We start from the raw sequence: 19,325 nt of genomic DNA on the forward strand, positions 1-19,325 counted from the left end.
CATATTTAATTTCTTATGGCACACTTCATTCTGATATTCAAATTTAGAGTCTGTCTTGAGTGACTTGTGGAGATTGTGCAAGTCTTCTGTTTTACACTCAGGTAAAAGAGTTAACTCCTTTTTTTGCTTGTCCTCTTTTTATATGGAATATAATTGTGTCATGATTTCTGGCTGCAAAACATTCACCATGGACAGATAAGAGTTTAACTGATCATTATTTATCCCAACACAAGTCCACAGTAGGAATAGGAATTCTCTATGTTGGTACAGTGTAATAGGACTCACTGCTGCTTTATGACTGAAATGAGTGTGCAGATATATTTTATTTGGGACCTTAAGGGTGTCATGCTTGCTGCCTTTTGATAGTTATTTGGCCTTCAGCCTTGCTTCCAGTAAAATCAGTGACAAAAATGCTTTTTCTCTATTGTCATGGAGGAAAATGAGTTCTGCTGAGTAGCATTAGTGAAAGGATTTTTTTTTTTTTGGTAGTGTATATTTCTGAGAAAAAGTCAAGAGTTTATAAACAATGAAAATTGTCTCATTTAGCTGCTATGAGATTATTCTGAAATTCATGTATTTGGGAAGTTTCCTTTAAATTGCATTTAACAATTTTTTTTAAATTTGCTTTTGTGTTTCCTGTGGCAAGTAAATGTGTATAACATGGCAAATGCAGAGGAAACTGGTTGTCTGGTTCATAATGAAGCATATTTTAAAACAACTCAGTTATTTCTTGATCAGTATGAGGTAGTAAGTGGAAATTTTCAAGGAGATAAAGTTACTTTAGCTGTGCAGATTTAATGATTTCAAAGGAAAGTACTCCCATATTGCAAATTAGTATTTGCAGACAACTTGTAGTTCCATTTAATGAAGCTTATTTTCCTTGCATAACTCACAAGTGACATTTGAATTTTACATCTGAAATAAAAATATATCCATACCTATTTCTCCTCTGTGACTTCTGTGAGAATGAAATGAAACATATGAGTGAGAATATGAAAGAATAGAATTGTGTGACTGTTCTAGAAAACTCCTGAAGTTCACCATAAAAGCTAACTAACATATGCACATTTTTAATCTTTTCAAATGATCCACAGCTTTTTGAAAAACAGAGTAACTGCAGAAGTATTTCTAGTGTTAATATGAGTTTAATGCAATATGCATAATTACTGAATCTTATAACCAATATAAACCATTTTTATTTTGGTCTCAGCAGATATTTATGAGAATAGTTTCCTTGTTTATTGTTACAACATCCACATTCAACTCCTGTGAATAAATTTATTTGAGCTTCAGTTGATTTCAAAGACAAGATTTCTCCTCACTTTTGGAAAAAAAATCATCTGAATACTACTGGGAAATCTTAGTACCACCAAGAAAAACCCTACTTGATTTCAGAAATACCATCTTTAAATTTGCCAATACCCTAGATTGAAATAAAAATCCTAAGTGGTCCCTGGTGACTGTGATAGACATTACTGTGGGCTTGTACACTTTGAGTTTGAAGAAAATATGAGTCATAATTTTACCTTTACATTTACAAGAGATTATGAGAGTTGGTTTTCAGCAGTATATTATTTGGGATGAGTGCTGTTGAATTAGTTGGAATGCTTCACAAGTTTCAATAAAACATAGAAATAAAAACGTTTTAAAAAACTATTGGAAGCTGTTCTTCTTCCTGTCAATTTCATATGTGAAAGAATTTTATGACATACCTAAAGTCCATGTTTATTTTGGGAAAGGGGAGAGGTAGAAATAGGAATAATGTCTGAAATTTAAAATACCCTTTCCTTGGAGCTGAGCTCTTAGGATTTCAAGAATATTTTAAATAGGAATGCACAGATTACTTTTTCTGTACTTGGTTGGTACAGATTGATGTGATATTTTGTAATATTTTATCTACTAAAGTAATTTCAATTCCGCTCCACAAGATTTCTCTTTACCATGTATCACTGTTCTGAGCTGTGTCTTCAAACCCACAGGTGCACACCATAATATATCTTGAAAACCTCTGCATGCCTATGGGGACTACAAAAAAATCCTTTTTCTTTTCTTACACCTTCCTATCTTGCACCTGTATTAAATATCTTTAATTATTATAGGATAATTATGAGGGGTAAAATGTGGAGGACTATAATGAAATTCTCTCTGTCAGATGGTTTTCAGAAATGCCTATCAACCATGGACATCTACCTTTAGAATGTCCCATATAAATCTGTTCAGAGTTTTATGAGACACAATAACCACTTTTCCTTTCATTTGGTTTTTAAAATCTAGTTAGTAATGAAATGCATGAAATACAGCAGCCGTATGGTGATTTAAAAATTAAAAGAGAATAGAAGCAAATGATGATGATCTTGAAGACAGTGTACAGGAACAAGTCCAGGTCTGCAAGTCTCTTCAACAGATGCCCACGACTGTGCTAAGAATATCTATTGCATATATGAGTGTCATGTATTAATGTGGACATGCCAATGCTTATCACCACTATCAGCTTGTTCTTTATGGTACAGAGCAAGGACAGTGCCTGCTTGGCTGCATATCCAGCTCCACAGCATTTTCTGCACACTTTAAATTATGGCATGTTGGAGCATCTCTAGCATCTAAAATAGTGCCATATATAAAGATGATTCATTTTCTATAATGGTTCATTATTTGCAGTGAATTATACTCCAGAGTTCCTCTTTACTGGTTGATCAGAGACTAAACTGATGTCTCAATCTTCATGCTTAACTATTCAACAGCTAAATTTAGATAATGTAGCTGTCCATACCCTAAGTTAGGTGATATAATCAACAGTTTTGATGATTTAAATGTTTTTCCAAATTCTTAAATTTGAGTTAGTCATGAACAAATGAGTCACCTGATGAAGGTGTAATCAAAGAAGACCACAACAGGCAAAGGTATTGGTTTGACAAATAGTGAAGAAAGTGGAAAAGCTATTCCACAACCTTTTGGGTTTGCATTTAGAAGTTAGGTAATGGTGTTTACTCTTGATGAAATAGCAACAGCACAAGTAAAAATTTACTAAGAAAGAGCTGAATATCTTCTATGCATTCAGTGTTGTTGTCCTCATTGCAAAACTCCATATTATATTACTGCCATCACAGGATTGTGGATGTTATTTATATGGTGGGATTGAGGAGGTAATGAGCGATCATGTCTATTAAAAATGATGGAAATAAGCTCTGGTTTTCCCTCAGCCATTCAGTAACCATTTTTTCTAGTCTCTGTATCACACCCTACCTCAGCATGTGTCTGGGGGCATTCTGAAGTGGACATTATTCTAAAAAATATTAAAGACCTAACAGGTAAATTATCACCAGCCTGTGACTTGATCAAGGCTGTTGAGAAGAGGAATCTGAAACAACTTGAAAAGCCAAAGACATATATGATACCTGCTGTCTTACTAAAGGTGATAATACCTGAAGAATCCATGATTTTAAGAGACAATGCATCGAAGCAGAAAATTTCTTTGAAAAGATGACACATATTTGGCAGGTGTTCATACAGATCTTCAAGGCCACAGTACTGCAATAGAACTGTGTTTATTTGCCTTGTGTTATTTTATAACTGAATTTTTGCATCATTTTTCTCTCTTCTAAATTTTGCCCAGGCAGATTTTCTTTAGCTAGCACATTGATCTAGGATGTCCTGACTCTGCTGTACAGGTGTGACCAGCGTATGTGTGCAGATCCAGAAGATCAGGAAGACTAGTTACAATGAGTCCAAAAATCCCAGAGATCATGACATATCATCAATGAGGATGCAAATGTAAACAAAAATCTAGCATGTCTGAAGAGTGCAAGATGGCTTTGAACCTGCTGATCAGACACAGAGTTTGAAGACAATGAGTGTGATGATTTCCAGAAGAGCTGCCTTTAAGGCTCTTGTGCCATAGTACCATATACATTTATTTCTTTGTGGCAAATAAGAGAAACATAATAGTGGTAACTCTGGTGACCTTCTCCTGAGAAATGCTAGAATTTTTTTCCTTCTGATCCTCTCAGACTCTGACACAGAGAGAAAGTCTACACATATGCTTCTGGATAGTAATTTTGGAATAACAATAAAAATAAAAAAGCTCCTCCATCTTTAAATCTACAGTAAAACTGCAAAGCTGCACAAGTTACTGAACAGTTTTTAGTAACATTTATAAATTTTCTTCAAGGGTTCTGAGAGAGAAAGAAAAGAGATTGGTAATATTGCTTCTTCAAGAATGAAATTCTGCTGACAGGAACTTAGTTTGGTAGGTTTTTCTCCCACTTCCATTATGCCATACAGTAAAAGCAATCAAATTTAAATTTTAGGTTTAGAGTGAGGTAGAATGAGGCCTGGGAGCGCTACTTGAGATTTACTGAAAAATCTTTATTACATTGCTAAGAATGATTGTAATATCTGTAACAGTATTACAAAGTCTATTTAAGAACAATTCCACCTAGAAGAAAACAGAAACAAATCCAGCCTGAAAACCAGGAATAAAATCCAGTCTGGCTCTAGCATCTTATATCATAAATACTTATTCAGCACGAGCTGAAAATGAACTTGAAATTGATGAAAGTCTTAGAAATATTTATCTGATATAAAAAATATGTGCTATCAAAGGGGGAAAAAAAAGAAAGAGAATCCTGGATCTATTTTTGTCATATAAACAAACTCAACTTGAAGATGTCATGTCTGCATTTAAAAAGATGAGATGGTCCTCTCATCACAACCTTATCTTGAGGGGAAAAGACACCCCTCTTTATAACATTGACAAATGTTCTGCAGAGAGTATTTATTTCCTTCTTGCAAGTATTTTGTTATCAAAAAAATTTAAAAGTGGCTTCCACAGCTTCCAGATCTGGAATCTGATAGGATTAATAAAATATTTTCCAGTAGAGAGAACTGGTGTGAAGGGACATGGAGTAACACGATTTTTTGTCCTATGGAACTTAGAAACAGGTATTTCTATATCAATTTTTGTATCTATTGTGCAGTTTCATTTTGGGCAAATAAATCAGATTAATACTCTATGGCATGGTTTCTCTGTTCTAAAAAGAGAAAACAAACAATTCATGTCTCTGTGGCCTGTAGATAAAAAATAGAGCATCATGTTAAACCTTGGTTTTGATGATAGAGGAAAATTACTACCTGTGGACTTCTACGCTGTGAATTAGCTTGAGGCTTGAAAAGTGTTAAATTATTAGCCTGCCTTGTTCCCACAGTAATTCTGCTACATGTAGGAAAATGACTAAATATTTCAATCCAAGTTCCAGCAATGAATTGGATGTATAGCACCTAGAATGACTTATTTAATGCCAGGTTACCTTTAATATCAAAGATGTTTCTGTGTGCCACCATTATTGTTGGAAGAGGAAAGGACTGTTTAGTGTTGATGGAAAAGCACAAGTAGCTTAATATTTTCCAAAACACAATAATTAAGCAACTTCCAGGGCTGAATGGCTATTCCATGAGCTATCAGAATCCTTAGCAAAGAGACACTCACTCCCTGAGAAGCTTCATACTGTTGTCCAAGGAAAAAACAGCTTATCTTCAGAGAAAAAAACCACAGATCTGCTGACATATCCCAAATACATTGACAACAGAGCTGTCATACTTAGCTCTAAAAACAATGAAGCCTGATTTATATCGCAGATGTTGCTCTTTTTTATTTTGTATGCATGAATGTATGTATATATATATACACACCAGTGAAGTGTGCTCTGTTCCCAGGATTATCCCAGGATTATCTGAATCCCAGGATTCCACTAATACTCATCTGCTGCTTGCTGCATTGACTGCTCACTCATGTCAATGCCCCTGGGTTTCCGTGTAGTGCAGTTAACAGAGGCTAATTTTGAGTATCACCAGCACATTAGCTCTGCTACTTTTTAGCACCACATCAGAGCTGAAGCAAGATGTGGATTCATGTTGATAACAAGGAGACTTAGGTTAGAAAATAGTCTGATCCCAGAATAGAAATCCTCATGAGAGGATTTCTAGATTACTGGGAAGGGGTCTGGCTACAGGAACATTTTATCTGGTTCTCTTGACAGTTCATAAAAGGAGATGCCTTCTGGCAGGTCTGGGAGAAGAATCTTGGAAGATCTGTTTGGAAACATTCAAGACCAGTAGGTAATATTGGATTTGCCAAGATAAGCCAACTAGAGGAGAGAAGACAAGGAGAAATATGTGGAAGATTGGCTGACAGTTTTAACTGGTGATCTGAATGTAAAAAGCCTTACAGATTTGAATTTTACAGATTTGAAGAACAGAGAGGGTTAAAGTCAGTCTCTTGAAGTTAGGAAACAATGGTGCAATGCTGGAATCTTATATTCCCTTGTGTGTAGAGACCAGATGGATAACTGCACATGCTAGATGGAGAAGTGTGCAACCTGGATCTGTGACTCATTATAATATTACTGTTTATCAACTTCTTGTTCCTCCAAAAATCTCATATAATTATGTGGCAGATGGAGAAAAAAAGGAATCAGGTACTATGAAACCTCTGACCAAAGATTCATTCCTGGCTGCCTTTAACCCTCTTTTCTGAAGTTGTTCTCTTCATCATTACATTATTTTCCAGATCTCAGTGAAAGAGCCCTATAAAATGTGGACTTGCAAAGCCTATCTTTTTGTACCTGCAAAAATGTTTGCAATATCTTGAAAACTGCTTCATCGCCATTACCCTGTATCATTGGCTTAATGAACCACACCAGCAAAAAATAACTTCAGAAACTTCATGCAATTCTCCACAGTTACATTCAAATGCTCTTCGCCAGACCATAAAGACTTTTTATTTGGCTGCTCTGATCTTTGCTTAGGTATTATACTGATTTATCCAAACACTTTGTCTTTATTTCTGCATGTTGAAAAGTATGTACTGAGCTCTCTCTGCATAACTTAATAGAATGGTTTGAGTTGGAAGGAAGCAAAGATTAGTGAGTTCCAACCCCACTGACATGGGCAGGGACACCTTCCTCCAGACCAGGTTGGTCAGACCCCCATCCAACCTCGTCTTAAACACTTCAGGGATGGTGCATCCACAACAGGTATATAGTCTGTAATGAAAGTATTGATAGTGACATGAAACAAATAATATCATTTCTAATAAAAGCTTGAAGATCAATTGGAAAAATTAGAAAAGTCTGGTAAAAGGAAAACAGGAACAGAAGGAAAAAAAACTACTATATTTAATGGATTTAAAACTTTGAGACATTTATTAATTTGAATTGATTCAGAGTTCATGATTTCAATAGAAAAATTTTGAATGCTTCTTAAATTAAAAGTCATAAATTTCATTAATTTGTATGACTTAAATATATGTAGCTTCATCTTCTTTTTATTTAATTTCATTTAGAAAGGAAGATTTTTAAAAGGACTTTCAGCTGAGTTCTTGCAAGTCCTACTACATATGGGATGATTGTTTACAACTGAGCTAACAAAGTTAACAATAGAATTATTAAGGCAATATTAAATATGACAAAATGAACAACACGTCTATCAAAACTGCGTTTTACTTCAGTAACAAATATAAATAAATATTATGAATTTATTCTTATCATTAACTAACTATATTTAAAAAAAAAAAAACCATAATGTTGACATTGCCAAAGTGAAATAACCTAACATTTAAAACTAATATAGGTATATTATGTGCGTGTTACCATTGTGCAGAAATAGCATAAGCATAAAATAGTCTCTCAAAAATACAGAAAAACAAGCCAATGAGTCATAAGAAAAATTGTCTGTCAGCACTATTGTTTATTGATGCTTTTTATTCAAATATCTCTGTGTTGATCTGTATGGTTTAAAAATAACCATAGTATAAATAAAGGGATGCATAAAGCTTTTTTTTTTGTTGTTTTTTTTTAGCAAAAAAATTCTTTTGGCAGTCTATACAGCCCTTATTTTAAGAGCAAAGATTGAAAACTCTGGTAATCTACAAGTACTGCAATACCCCAGATCTTGTAATTTGTTTTAATGAGAAATAAAATATGATTACTCACTCAAAATTGGCTGCTGGCACTATCATAATACAAATTCAATTTTTTTTCTGACAGAGCCAGAAAACCAATGAAATGTGACTTTTATATGGAAAATAAAGTAGAAGTCTGGTGTAACGCACAAACAAAAATGCATTGAGGAAAAAACTGAAGTGTGAGGGTCAGGTAGGGTGTGTGTATAATACACAGCTTAAAATTGAAAAATCTGTGTGAAAGAGTTTGAGTAGAATTATTCATATAGAAGCAAGAAGACAACTTAGGTTTATATGCCAGAAAGAATAACAGAGGGAAAAAAAATAAAGATGTTTTGACACTTGCACTTTTCTTGCTTTCCTCTGTGGCCAAGGGTCTGGGCCCATTGAAGAGGGCAGGAACTTACAGTTTTTCATGCCAACTTGGACAAAAAAATCCTGTTTCATTCTCAAACTATGAAAACTTGTTCATTTTGAGGCTTCAAAACAAAAAGCATATTTCCATCTATGCCTGCCTTTAAGTCTTGTATTTAACATAATAGTATTAAAATTGTTTATGACATAAGTAAGGAAGATCTGAAGGATGCTTGGATGGCTGTCACCGAAATGCTTCATTAATGAATGTGTCATATAGTGGGGATGGAATTTAGATGTCTTTTGCATATCAACAGCATTAATTTCATCTCGTTTTAGTGAGCAGCTAAACGAAGGCACCAGAATTATTTCTTTGAATAAAGTACATGAAAAAATAAAGAATGGACCAGTAGCCTCTAGATGCTCCTGGAAGCAAAGTCAGTAACACGTGAGAAAATTAAAATGGCAACCGGCTGTCACAGAAGGCAGTGTCTGAAAAGTTGCATTTCTGGAGCAGGAAAAGCCAAGAATGCTGTAACTTGTGCAAAAATGTCAGCTAGGAAAGTGATATCTTCTCCACCAGAACTTCTCTGAACAACATGGTCATCTGTCTTCCTGATTTACATAAGAAATCTAAGGTCTGATACTGAAATGGACATAAAAAATCAGGATTATGTGGACTACGAACAGAAACCTCATTATCCACTAGCTCATTTATTAGTTTTACAAAAAATAGCTTGTTTTTTTTGAATAAGAGAAGTCACAAGCTGTGAAAGCTGTTACTCAAAAGCAAACATTAACGTATTGCTGTTTAGAATTAGTTTTATTAATTTAGATATTTTGAATTCTTCCATTCAGATTTTTTTCTTTTTCTTTTCAATTATTTATTTTAACAACATTTTCTGTAAATACTAACCAGGATGTAGCAATTCTGTAAATTAAAAAGAAGTATTTTTGTTATGGTGGAAAGTTAAAAATAAATGGAAAATGTTAATACCTTGTTATTGCCAGTGGTTTTTCAGCATGTTTTTTAAAAAACATGATCCCCTGATATGTATTCAAGTATTATAATAGAAATTACATACTTAATGGGTGGCAGAAAACATGTCTGTATACTATATATAGGTACATATATGAAATATAGATGTCACTGAAACATAAGTTGTTGTGTAGATGTGGCAGTGAATATGTCTATAAAAAGCAGCCTTGGGCCAGCATATATATCCAGCACAAAAGGTTGCTAATTGCAATATGCACACTCTGATATATATGCAGTAAATTTTATTTGGCTCCTCTGTTTTTCATGTCTTGTTAAACCTCAGCAGTAAGTCACTGATTTATGCAGTGATTTCTTAGACAATGACTGATGCTCATGATAAGAATCTCTATCTAGTGCAAATTAGATAATCTTGAGACATTTCACTCCTTCATTGCTTTGAATTTTTTAGCAGCTACAAAGTCTGTTTGTAAGTGGCATCAATAACATAATATTTTCACTTGTAACTGAATCAGCTACATATTGCTTGGGTCAGAATAAAATCCTTCTCAGAAAATTTATCTCTGTGAAGCAATTAAGATATTTGACTTTAGTTTGAAGACAAAAGCTTCAGAGCTTCAATTTATTTAATTCTTTCAGCCATAGTGACTGACAGTGCTAAATAAACATTATTAATAAATCATTAATCTGTAACTGAAGATGAGGATCTTCCTGGAATTTTTGCCAAATGCCTACTTCAGGAAATCTCACTGGAACATTTGTCATTCTCACAATTACAGTGGAGAGAGCAGAGTATTTCAGACAGCTAAATTAAAGCATGAGAAAACCAGCAGCATATTGGTTTTAAGACTGTAATAAACCCAGGGTTATTTTCAATAAGAATTCAAAATATCAAGTTTGAATACTAAACAAAAAAGGGACAAATTAGTTGTTGCTTCAGTTTAGCAAATGGGATCCATGGCAAGGTAACAAGCAACAACATCTACAGGGAATTAGGAACAAGAAATGGGGACAAAAAAAGAAAATTATGAAAATGAATAGGAAATTTGATGCATTTGTACTTCTCACCTCAGCCTCCAGGTTTCAAATGGTGCCTGAAATGTCATTAATGTAATTATTACCATATCAAATTGAAAGCAATTTCAGCTCAGCTGATTTGATTGTGCATTAATGGCTGGGAAAAGAAGATAAGGAATGTGCATGGTAAAAATATCTGCCCATTACTCTAGCAGCAAATGGGGTCTTATTAGGTAACCTTAAATTCCTTGGTCACTCAGGTGGTCTTGATTTTTTTTTTATTGAAGATTAGCACCAAGTAAAAAAAGATTAAATAACCTAATCAAAGTCCTTCCTGTCATCTTCACCTTACTTTTTGAATAGTGATTGGATCTTTTTGAGAGATTTTACTAAATCTCACAGTGCTGAAGGTGGAATGTATCAGTAGGTCTGTTTGTTGCCTTTCAGTGATGGCTGCAGAGGACAATGTACGTCATACCTCCTTTTCACTGGAAAGTTGACTTGTAATCTGTCAGCAACTGTAACCTAATTCCAGCAAAATGAAGAAAATAAGAAGTAAAATGTTGGTTACTTCTTCAACCATAGCCTAGAGTCTAAAAGGGTCTCGTTGCCAACTATTGACTTGGCAGTGCTTCTGACAGGAGAGAGCCTAGAGCCATCAGCCTTTTTTCCTCATTTATTTCAGCATCTCAGGGAATCTCTCCATTTATTGCTTTCCTGTCCTCTGTCACGTACCTCTTTTCTCATTTTTACTATGTAAAACATAAGACTTGTGTTCTACCCTACAAAAGTTCTTGTCTCACATTTTTTTCTAAACTACTGCTTACGTTTATGTTGGGACTGAATTTGAGGAAGCTGCTGTCGCAATAGGCTCCCTCCATGCGGGCTGTGGTCTCCCTGCTTTTGTTTGGACTGGTTTGGCTATGTCCTGTTTCTTCATCAACTTCACTGAACCTAAATAGATACAACTGAAAAACTTTGTCAGAATTTCTCTTTAATTATTTGTGTATAATTTCTGTTGACCTGCCCACTGAGAGCATTTCGGTATTTGTCAAACATGAAAAAACAACAAGAAGGGAGTAATTTTCAGGCATATATCATCAAGTCAGTAATGAGGAACTGTTAAGAGAAAAATCTGAACAGAAAAATCCAGTGACCAGTGACACATGAAGATCAAAAGGGCTATAAAACATTTTAAAAGTCCTCTCAGGTAGTAGAGACAGGCTTTGAAAAGTAACTCTGGAAAACCAGACCTGCTAAACAAGCTGGAGGAATGATCCTCAGCAAAACAGACTATTGTCTTAAAAATCCTATCTTCCTATGTTTTGTTCCTCATTAGGTAAATAAGAAGTATTGGTATGCAAGATATAGTATGTCTCAGACTGTTTTGTGCAATTCCTCCAAAGGAGTTACAAAGACAAATGCTTCCCTTATTTTTTAATCAAGACCATGCTGTAAGAAACTTGCCTGTTTTTTGATAAGCCATGAGCTATAAAAGCAAGCAGGGTATATGATATTTACCAGCATAATTTCGGAGACTAAGGGGAAGATGTCCAAAAGAACATCATTATGAGCTGAAAAGGATTCAATACAGTGAGATTTTTTTTCAACACACCGCACAGAATTTGATGAGGTATTTAGAATGAGCCCTAACCATTATAATTTTTTAAACGTCTCTAGAGAAATATCATTGAAGGAACATTTGTTTTTAGCAGCACATATGTGAAGAAGAAAGAATCTCTTTAAATCACTAGAAATTACTCTTAGTTCTGTCTGTCTGTATACTAACATTGAGGAACTAATATAAAATCACTAGAAATTACTCTTAGTTCTGTCTGTCTGTATACTAACATTGAGGAACTAATAGTAACTACCACCACAAAACTGAAATGTTATCATTTTCATCCTATATTCTGTAATCTCAATACTGTAAAGAAGAAATTTTAGTTTCAGTTTCTCTTACCTTTCTCTCCCTAAACTCTTTTATCTAAAAACATCTAAAAACCCCTTGACATGAATAGCAAACACCCATTCTGTACTAGTACTATTAGGTCAGGTAGAAACTCTAGAGTGGACGCTGCCACAAAATCTGCTAGGACATGATCAAGACATTGTGCATGGGTTAGGGTTAGGGTTAGGGTTTATACCTTTGTGTATGAATCATTAATATGGGGGAGGGAAGAAAACTCTACAAATGTTTGTTTATTCTCCAAATACAACATTTTTGCAGGACAAATCCTAATTTACTGGTTTATAGTATCCCTGTGAATAAATGGGTGTGAGTCTGGTAAAACTTTCAATTAAAAAGCCTTTCTGCTTTTTGTTTATTTGATTGGTACTTTTCATTTTGACAGAGACACTGTTAACTTGACTGAATTCCTGACAACAGAAATGGCTGGGCAGGGAGTTCATAATTAGCTACTTAGTCAATTGGTTATTTTGAGAATGCAGTAAGCACTGTCTGTAAAAAGAAATCCAGCAAAATAGTGAAACCACAATTCAGGCATGTCTCATCTTAAAAAACGATATCTAATTAGAAAGAATCTTTACTTACTTTCCAAGTGCAAAACACTCCATCTTAACAGTAGTTCCCCTTGCAGCTGTAACTGTGTAAGGAAAATGGACTTCAATTTTTGGTTCATATTCCCCCATCACACCTGGAAAATAACGAATGTTTACAATATGAAATATCATCAGTTTTCCATTATCACAGAAAGACCTGTGGCCTGCTTTTTGAATCTGCCCAGCAATAAAGTTGGTAAGTGATGGAGATAGCCTCACTTGACCTGATGTGCTGTGCCCAGGTGCAGTATATATATACTAAAATGCTCTTCAGTTTACCAGCAGCACAACATTGAGCTTTAAAAAAAGATTTATTTTTTAAAACTTGTGTTAATATTTGAATGTTCAAAGATTAAAATGGGGAATCAATAGAAGAGTGAGACTTTTCATGGACCAAATCTTTTTTTACCAGCACATTCACAATTAGACAAATAAATAAACATATCATGTTGTGTTTGACTGAGGACCTTCTAAGCTGAGGGAAAAACCCTCAAATTGTGTAGGAGCATTTGTGTACACAGATACAAACACAGATATGTAGACATGAAAATTTCAGTTATGTGATTTTCAGTGAAACTTTTAATTTGGAAAAAGATTGCTTTTCAGGACAATGTTTTAAGTACTGTAAGATAGAATTCTAGGAAATGGGAAAACATTCAGGAATGGGAAAATATAAAAATGGAAATCAATAAAGTTATCTCAGATTTGGTGTAGAGTGATTGACAGCTTTGGAGAATCACAACAGCTTAGGAAATGAGAAATCAGTAAGGAAATGGAGCTATGTTTTTTAAGGTGTGATGAGAAATTTGTGTTTAATGCCACTCGGAGAAAATATAATCAGCGTGGAAGGAGAAGAATATGACCCTAACAGCTGTATTTGGTTAGATGGAATTTGGGCTATGGGGGAAAGAAATACTCAGGAGCAAAAGGCTGTATTTAAAAAAGTAAGAGTGGTTCAGATTTTTAGATGAGGAAAATGGAATAAAATCTGACTTGTTGAAAAAATAGCAACAAGACAAATCTAAATCTATAAAATCAGTCAAGATTCTCCAAAAAACTCTAAAGCAAGCAAATAGGAACAAGAGATGAAAATGCCAGAGAGAAAAGAGATCTCTTATGTGAGAAAGAAAAGAAATGAGTGTAAGAAGAAACATGGAAGTAGAGGAGTACAAGATTTACAGCTGAGAGAATAACAGTTGGCAGAGATGGATGAAAAAACAACCCACAACCTGCTAGAGCAAAACACAGTACATAAGACTGAAATTGTAAAACATATATTCCTAGCCTTCAAATGTTCCTTGTGGGGCTCAGGAGTTTCCAGTGAGGCTGTGCTCTCATTTTCCCACTGTCACTCAGGCCCCTGAAGAACCTTGGTTCTGGAGGAAGTCTGAACATATATACATTTGAATGTTTCATCAGGGGCTTAAGTCTAATTAGAAAATCTAAATGTGTCTCATAAGTGAATCAAATGACAGAAAAAGAAAGAATTAAATGCTCTTATTTCAAATAATGTATTTCTATAAATAATTCTATAGGTAGCAGATTTCTTCGTAAAAAAATTATCCTGCAAGTATTATGTGGGCTAGCAATACTGACCCATTTCCTCCAAGAGAGGACTAAATCAGTGTTTTGACATGGCTTTATGAACCCTCTTTTTTTAATATAAAAAACCCCCATATGTGTCCTGGGTATTAAAATAAAGCCAGGCCATCAAAAAATGGTAGTCAATTAAAATTTTCCTTAGCATAGACTGAAGTGATTGCTAGTATAATATATCATAAAAATGCATTCCCACTGGACTGTAAGACATCAATAAATTTATAATTTAGTTACACTCCTTGTAACTTTGTTTACTGTTTTCTGATTTTTTTGTGACTATAAATACTAGTTTCTGATTTATCTCAGTTAACCAATTACATGGTTTTACAGGATATCTACCATATCTCCTTTCAAATATGTCTTTATCAGACTGAAAAACCCCAGACCATTAAACCTTCCTTAAAAAGAATCTTTAATAAACATTCTTAGTGCCCATGTGGCACCTCTTCAAATTCCATTCTCTCACTTGGAGATGTGAAGGTGAGAACTGCACAACAATAATGAAAATGTAGATCTTTCTATCACACTATTTATTTCCTTGGAGTTTTTTGGGTTTTTTTACAAAATTCAGTTCTATTTGCTTTTTTGTACTTGAACTGATGCTCGTACACTGTGGCATCGTAATGTCTTTACTGATAATATCTAACAAAGTATTATTACTTCTCTGTTCATTTTGCTTCCAGATAGTTTATGTGTTGAATAGTGAAGTCCCAGATAAGTCCTTACTGACAATCTCTCAGTTCTCCAAACAGTTTAGGTACTACACAATAGATTTTTTTCTAATATATTTTTAATTGAAAATAGGGCTGTACTTCAGTCCCTCTAAGAATTTAGTTTCCTCCTCAACAGCCTTTGATGGGTGACCCTGTAAAGAACTATGTGAAATGCAAGCAGCTTGGCCATTTCTGTTCATATTCTCTCAGACTCTTTAGGAAGGCTGTTTACAGACTGAAGCACAATTTCCCTGGTCAAAATCTGTGTTGCTGGTACACGACTGTGTGGTAAGACTACTGTATGACAATGTGCTGAATGCAATCCTAATGATCATACCCTTTATGTATTTTCTATCAACACACTTGACACAGAAGTCAGACCTAGTGGTCTGTCATGCCTCAGATGTTCTTAGGAGTCCCTTTTTTTGAAAAAAACCCCCACCTTTTCTACCTACCTTCCTTCTAGTCCTAAGCATCAGTGAAGGAAAATAGTACATCCTGCTTCCTCCCATACAGAAGTTGGGCCTTGGGACCTTGTTATTATTTGTAGTGTCAATATTTCCTCTAAAATTTCTTCTGTATAAACTTCAATTACAAGAGCATCAGTCCTGATAGAGGAATCTACTATCTTCCCTTGTAGAGAATACTGCTGAAAATAGCTCCTTTAGGTTTTATGATGGAGCCTTATATTCCCAAGGTGTTTCTTTTGAATCTCTGACACCTGCTGACTGTTCATGCTCACTGACAGGTTTTGTGCTTCAATGAAATTAAATATGGTGTGGTTTTGCTTTTGGGTAAGGCTTTGTTCTGGAAACTAATTGTGTTGAGTTGTTACATAGTATTCAACACTTGCTTTTTTAGCCCTGAATAAAAACAGAACTTACAATAGGATTAAATTATTCTTGCCTTTAAAATAATACAGTACATCTGTTCCCATCTGAGGGACAATATTATCATTCAGATCTTATGTTTTTAACTTACATTAAATCCCTTTAGTGAGTGCAATCTGTACACGTACTGCATGCTCTTTACATGTCATGCCATCATTTCATCCTCTTAATGAAATGCTGATTGACTGATGCTTTGCACCACATCCTGTTCTTCTGGGCTATTGCTACCCTAGCAAGAGACATGCCTGCAGCAATCGGCAGGAAATGTATAAAAATTACTGAGCAATTGCTTGGTGTCCCTATGAAAATTAGGAAACAAAAGTCTATTATTGCAGAGGGATATTTTTCATCCTTATTATTTATGATCTTTGAGACCATGAAGGCCATTACAGTTGCACAGATATTAAGGGAATTGTTAAGGCCTTACCTTCCCATATTACACTATAATTGCTCTGCTATGGCTGTGGTGCCTCTAGGCTCTTTAGCTTTCTAGCTTTTGTTTTGGTCACAATGAGTCAGGGATGGCAAAACAATCATCACCTGCATTTTCATAAAGATTTTTGTTCATTTGCGTTAGATGCTAAAAGGAAGATGAACTTTTAAGAAATATTCAGGTTTTGAGCTATGTGTACTGGAATCAATCTCTCTCAGACTTATATACATGACTCTCTTACAGAGGTTTGGCCAGGGCTATAAAAAATCCTCAGTCATTTTTTATACCCAGTTATCAAACATGAAATTTAACAATAAATAAAATTGATCAGCAGAGAATAAAAACATAATATATGATTTTCAAGTGGCTAACAAATCACAGAGCTCACATGGTTTGGGCACTCAATGCTGCTGGCCTCTGCCTTCCCATGAAAAAAAATACTTTCTGAAAATCCTTTACCTTTCAAGGTCTGACCCTAATCATTCATTATTTTTTATGCTAATTACTTAGTTTGCTAGATTCCCTATTTCCTAAACTTGTTCACCTGAGTTTGGATCTGGGTATAAAAGTACTGAATTTGTGACTGATATCAAACATACCTCTTCAAAATAAATCTAGTTCACCATATCTTGAAATTTGGTCTGGGATTAGAATTGGGTTTAAAAGGCAAACTTTATTTCTTAAAGTAAATCTTATCCCTGGCCTTCACTCTGAAATATGTCATTCCACCTTAAATTTTCCAGTGTTTGGGTCTCTGCCCTCTCAGGAAGGGTCTTCTTGGCTGGGGGAGATTTAAAAACTAATAACCCCTTTGTTCTGCCTCTGACTACAAAGAAGACACTGATTTAAAGGATTAAGCATATCACAGGACAAAGTTTAACCTTGGAGTTAACACAGGCACAGATTTGATAGAATCAATGGCTTGTTAGTCACCCATCCAGAAAGGGACCTCAATATTTATAGAAGAGATCTTTCCTTCAGATTTTTTTTTACAATGATACAGTTATCACAAAGTAATTATTCTCCAACCTAAATACAGAAAAAAAGTATTCAGAAAATCAGGTTTAATTTTTATAAGAGGTTTTATTTAACAAGTTTTTTCTTTCAACTTTACTGTAAATCTGTGACTTGAGTTCTACACTCTGCTACTCAATGTCTTACGAACACTAAGCTATAATGTCTGCATTTCATTTTTGTATTAAAAAAAAGAGATGACATAAAAATGTGATAAATATTGATTTTGAGGCACTTACATATTACAGGAATAGAAGTAATAAAATTTCACACGTTTAAAGATATTACTGCAGCTAAAATTCTTTACTTTATCCACTAGGGGCCATTTAATGGAATGGAGAATGGAATAAAGAAGAAAGATCACTTTCTGATTTTCAGTCCTTTCAGCCAAGAGCAAGAGAAAGAGCTACAGACAGGATATCAGACATTATTGCTTTGCAAAGGACTGCTCAACCTCTTCATTTATCCTGCCAATCCATGCCTTATACAACCTCAGAGGAAGAGTGTGGAAAAACCACTGTATTCATACAATAAGAATTTTTTTCCTTCATGGGGCCAAAAAGAATCTGACTGCTGAGAAACCATGACCCATCCTCTTATTCAGATGTGTAGAGGCTGATGCTGCTTTCATTAATCTTCCAGATATTAACTACCCTCTTGCATGTCCCAAAACATGAAGGCTCCTTAAATCCTTTCAGCTAAAGTGATTTGTGTTTATTACATACTCTTTCACTAATAGCTCTTTAACTTCCAATTGAGCCTAATTTTGAATGGAACAGGTTACAGGCAGTACTTAAATAAGTGGCTGATAAACATTTAAGACAGTAGATAGAAAATATTCTAAGATTGCTGGCTAAACATCATCAGAATGCTCAGGAGAAAATGAAAGCCAAATATTTCCTGTACCCAGGAGAAAAATTAGGCATGGATTGATACTTGCCATTATTTTGTTAACAAATGGTAAAACCCTCCCAGCTCTGTGACCAAGAATGCTCATCTGAGAGGTTTGCACAAAGAAGTCCCCAGTCTTAATCAGGTGGTGCAGGAATGTTAACATGGTTTTTTAATATCCTGAATAAAGCTCTAAAGACAAATTTAATTGGGATTCTTACTAGTTTGCATCTTCCTCTCAGTTTCTGGGAAACCTCTTGAGGCGTAATAAACTCATCCTGCTGCATAAGAATTTTTTAATAATTTTACAGATCAAAAGTTGAGCATCTTACCACATTGTAATGATGACCTGTTGCGTGAATATGTATCTAAACCCAAGAAAATTTTGCCTAAGAACTTGCTTACAGAATGTTCATGCATAATTTCTTTTTGTATCTAAACCTGGGATGAAAATTAAGGTTGTCTAAGGTATGGGTCCCTTTGTAGCAAATGAATATTTAGCACTTTCCCCGAAGGCCTGTACTGTTAAATGTCTCCAGAAATTTGTTTGGGAGAGCCTTGAGTACGCACATTTACAATGACAGAAAATTGACAGCACAAACTGAATTAATTCAAGTATAATAATGATACCCACCATTGTCTCTGGTCTGCAGCAGAGATTTTAAATGAACTGGGAAGAATTTATTGACTCACCTGCTATTAATCTCATTCTAAAGGACCAATGCCTACTGTAAATCCCTAGAACTTTACTGTGGAATTGTTGTTTTAAGGTAACAGTCCACGACATTCCTTCCATTTAAATGTTTCTCAGCCAGGTTTGAGCTATAAATTTATCATTTGAGAAGCCCTGAAAATGCTCATGTGAAATTGCATTCTGCAATGCACTGAACTAAGCACT

The 19,325-nt window shown here is 34.7% G+C and overlaps 1 protein-coding gene across 6 annotated transcripts in view; it reads right to left on the reverse strand.

The window, feature by feature from the left end:
• The window catches only part of CNTN5 (contactin 5), a 606,500-nt gene that overhangs the window by 130,220 nt on the left and 456,955 nt on the right, over positions 1 to 19,325 (reverse strand). For all 6 annotated transcript variants that reach the window (XM_077173968.1, XM_077173967.1, XM_077173966.1 and 3 more), the window contains one exon: positions 12,880 to 12,982. In XM_077173968.1, coding sequence (XP_077030083.1) covers positions 12,880 to 12,982 — 103 coding nt within the window. The remainder of the gene's footprint in view (positions 1 to 12,879; positions 12,983 to 19,325) is intronic.

Source organism: Agelaius phoeniceus, chromosome 2, assembly GCF_051311805.1.
Source record: "Agelaius phoeniceus isolate bAgePho1 chromosome 2, bAgePho1.hap1, whole genome shotgun sequence".
Taxonomy (NCBI): Eukaryota; Metazoa; Chordata; class Aves; order Passeriformes; family Icteridae; genus Agelaius; species Agelaius phoeniceus.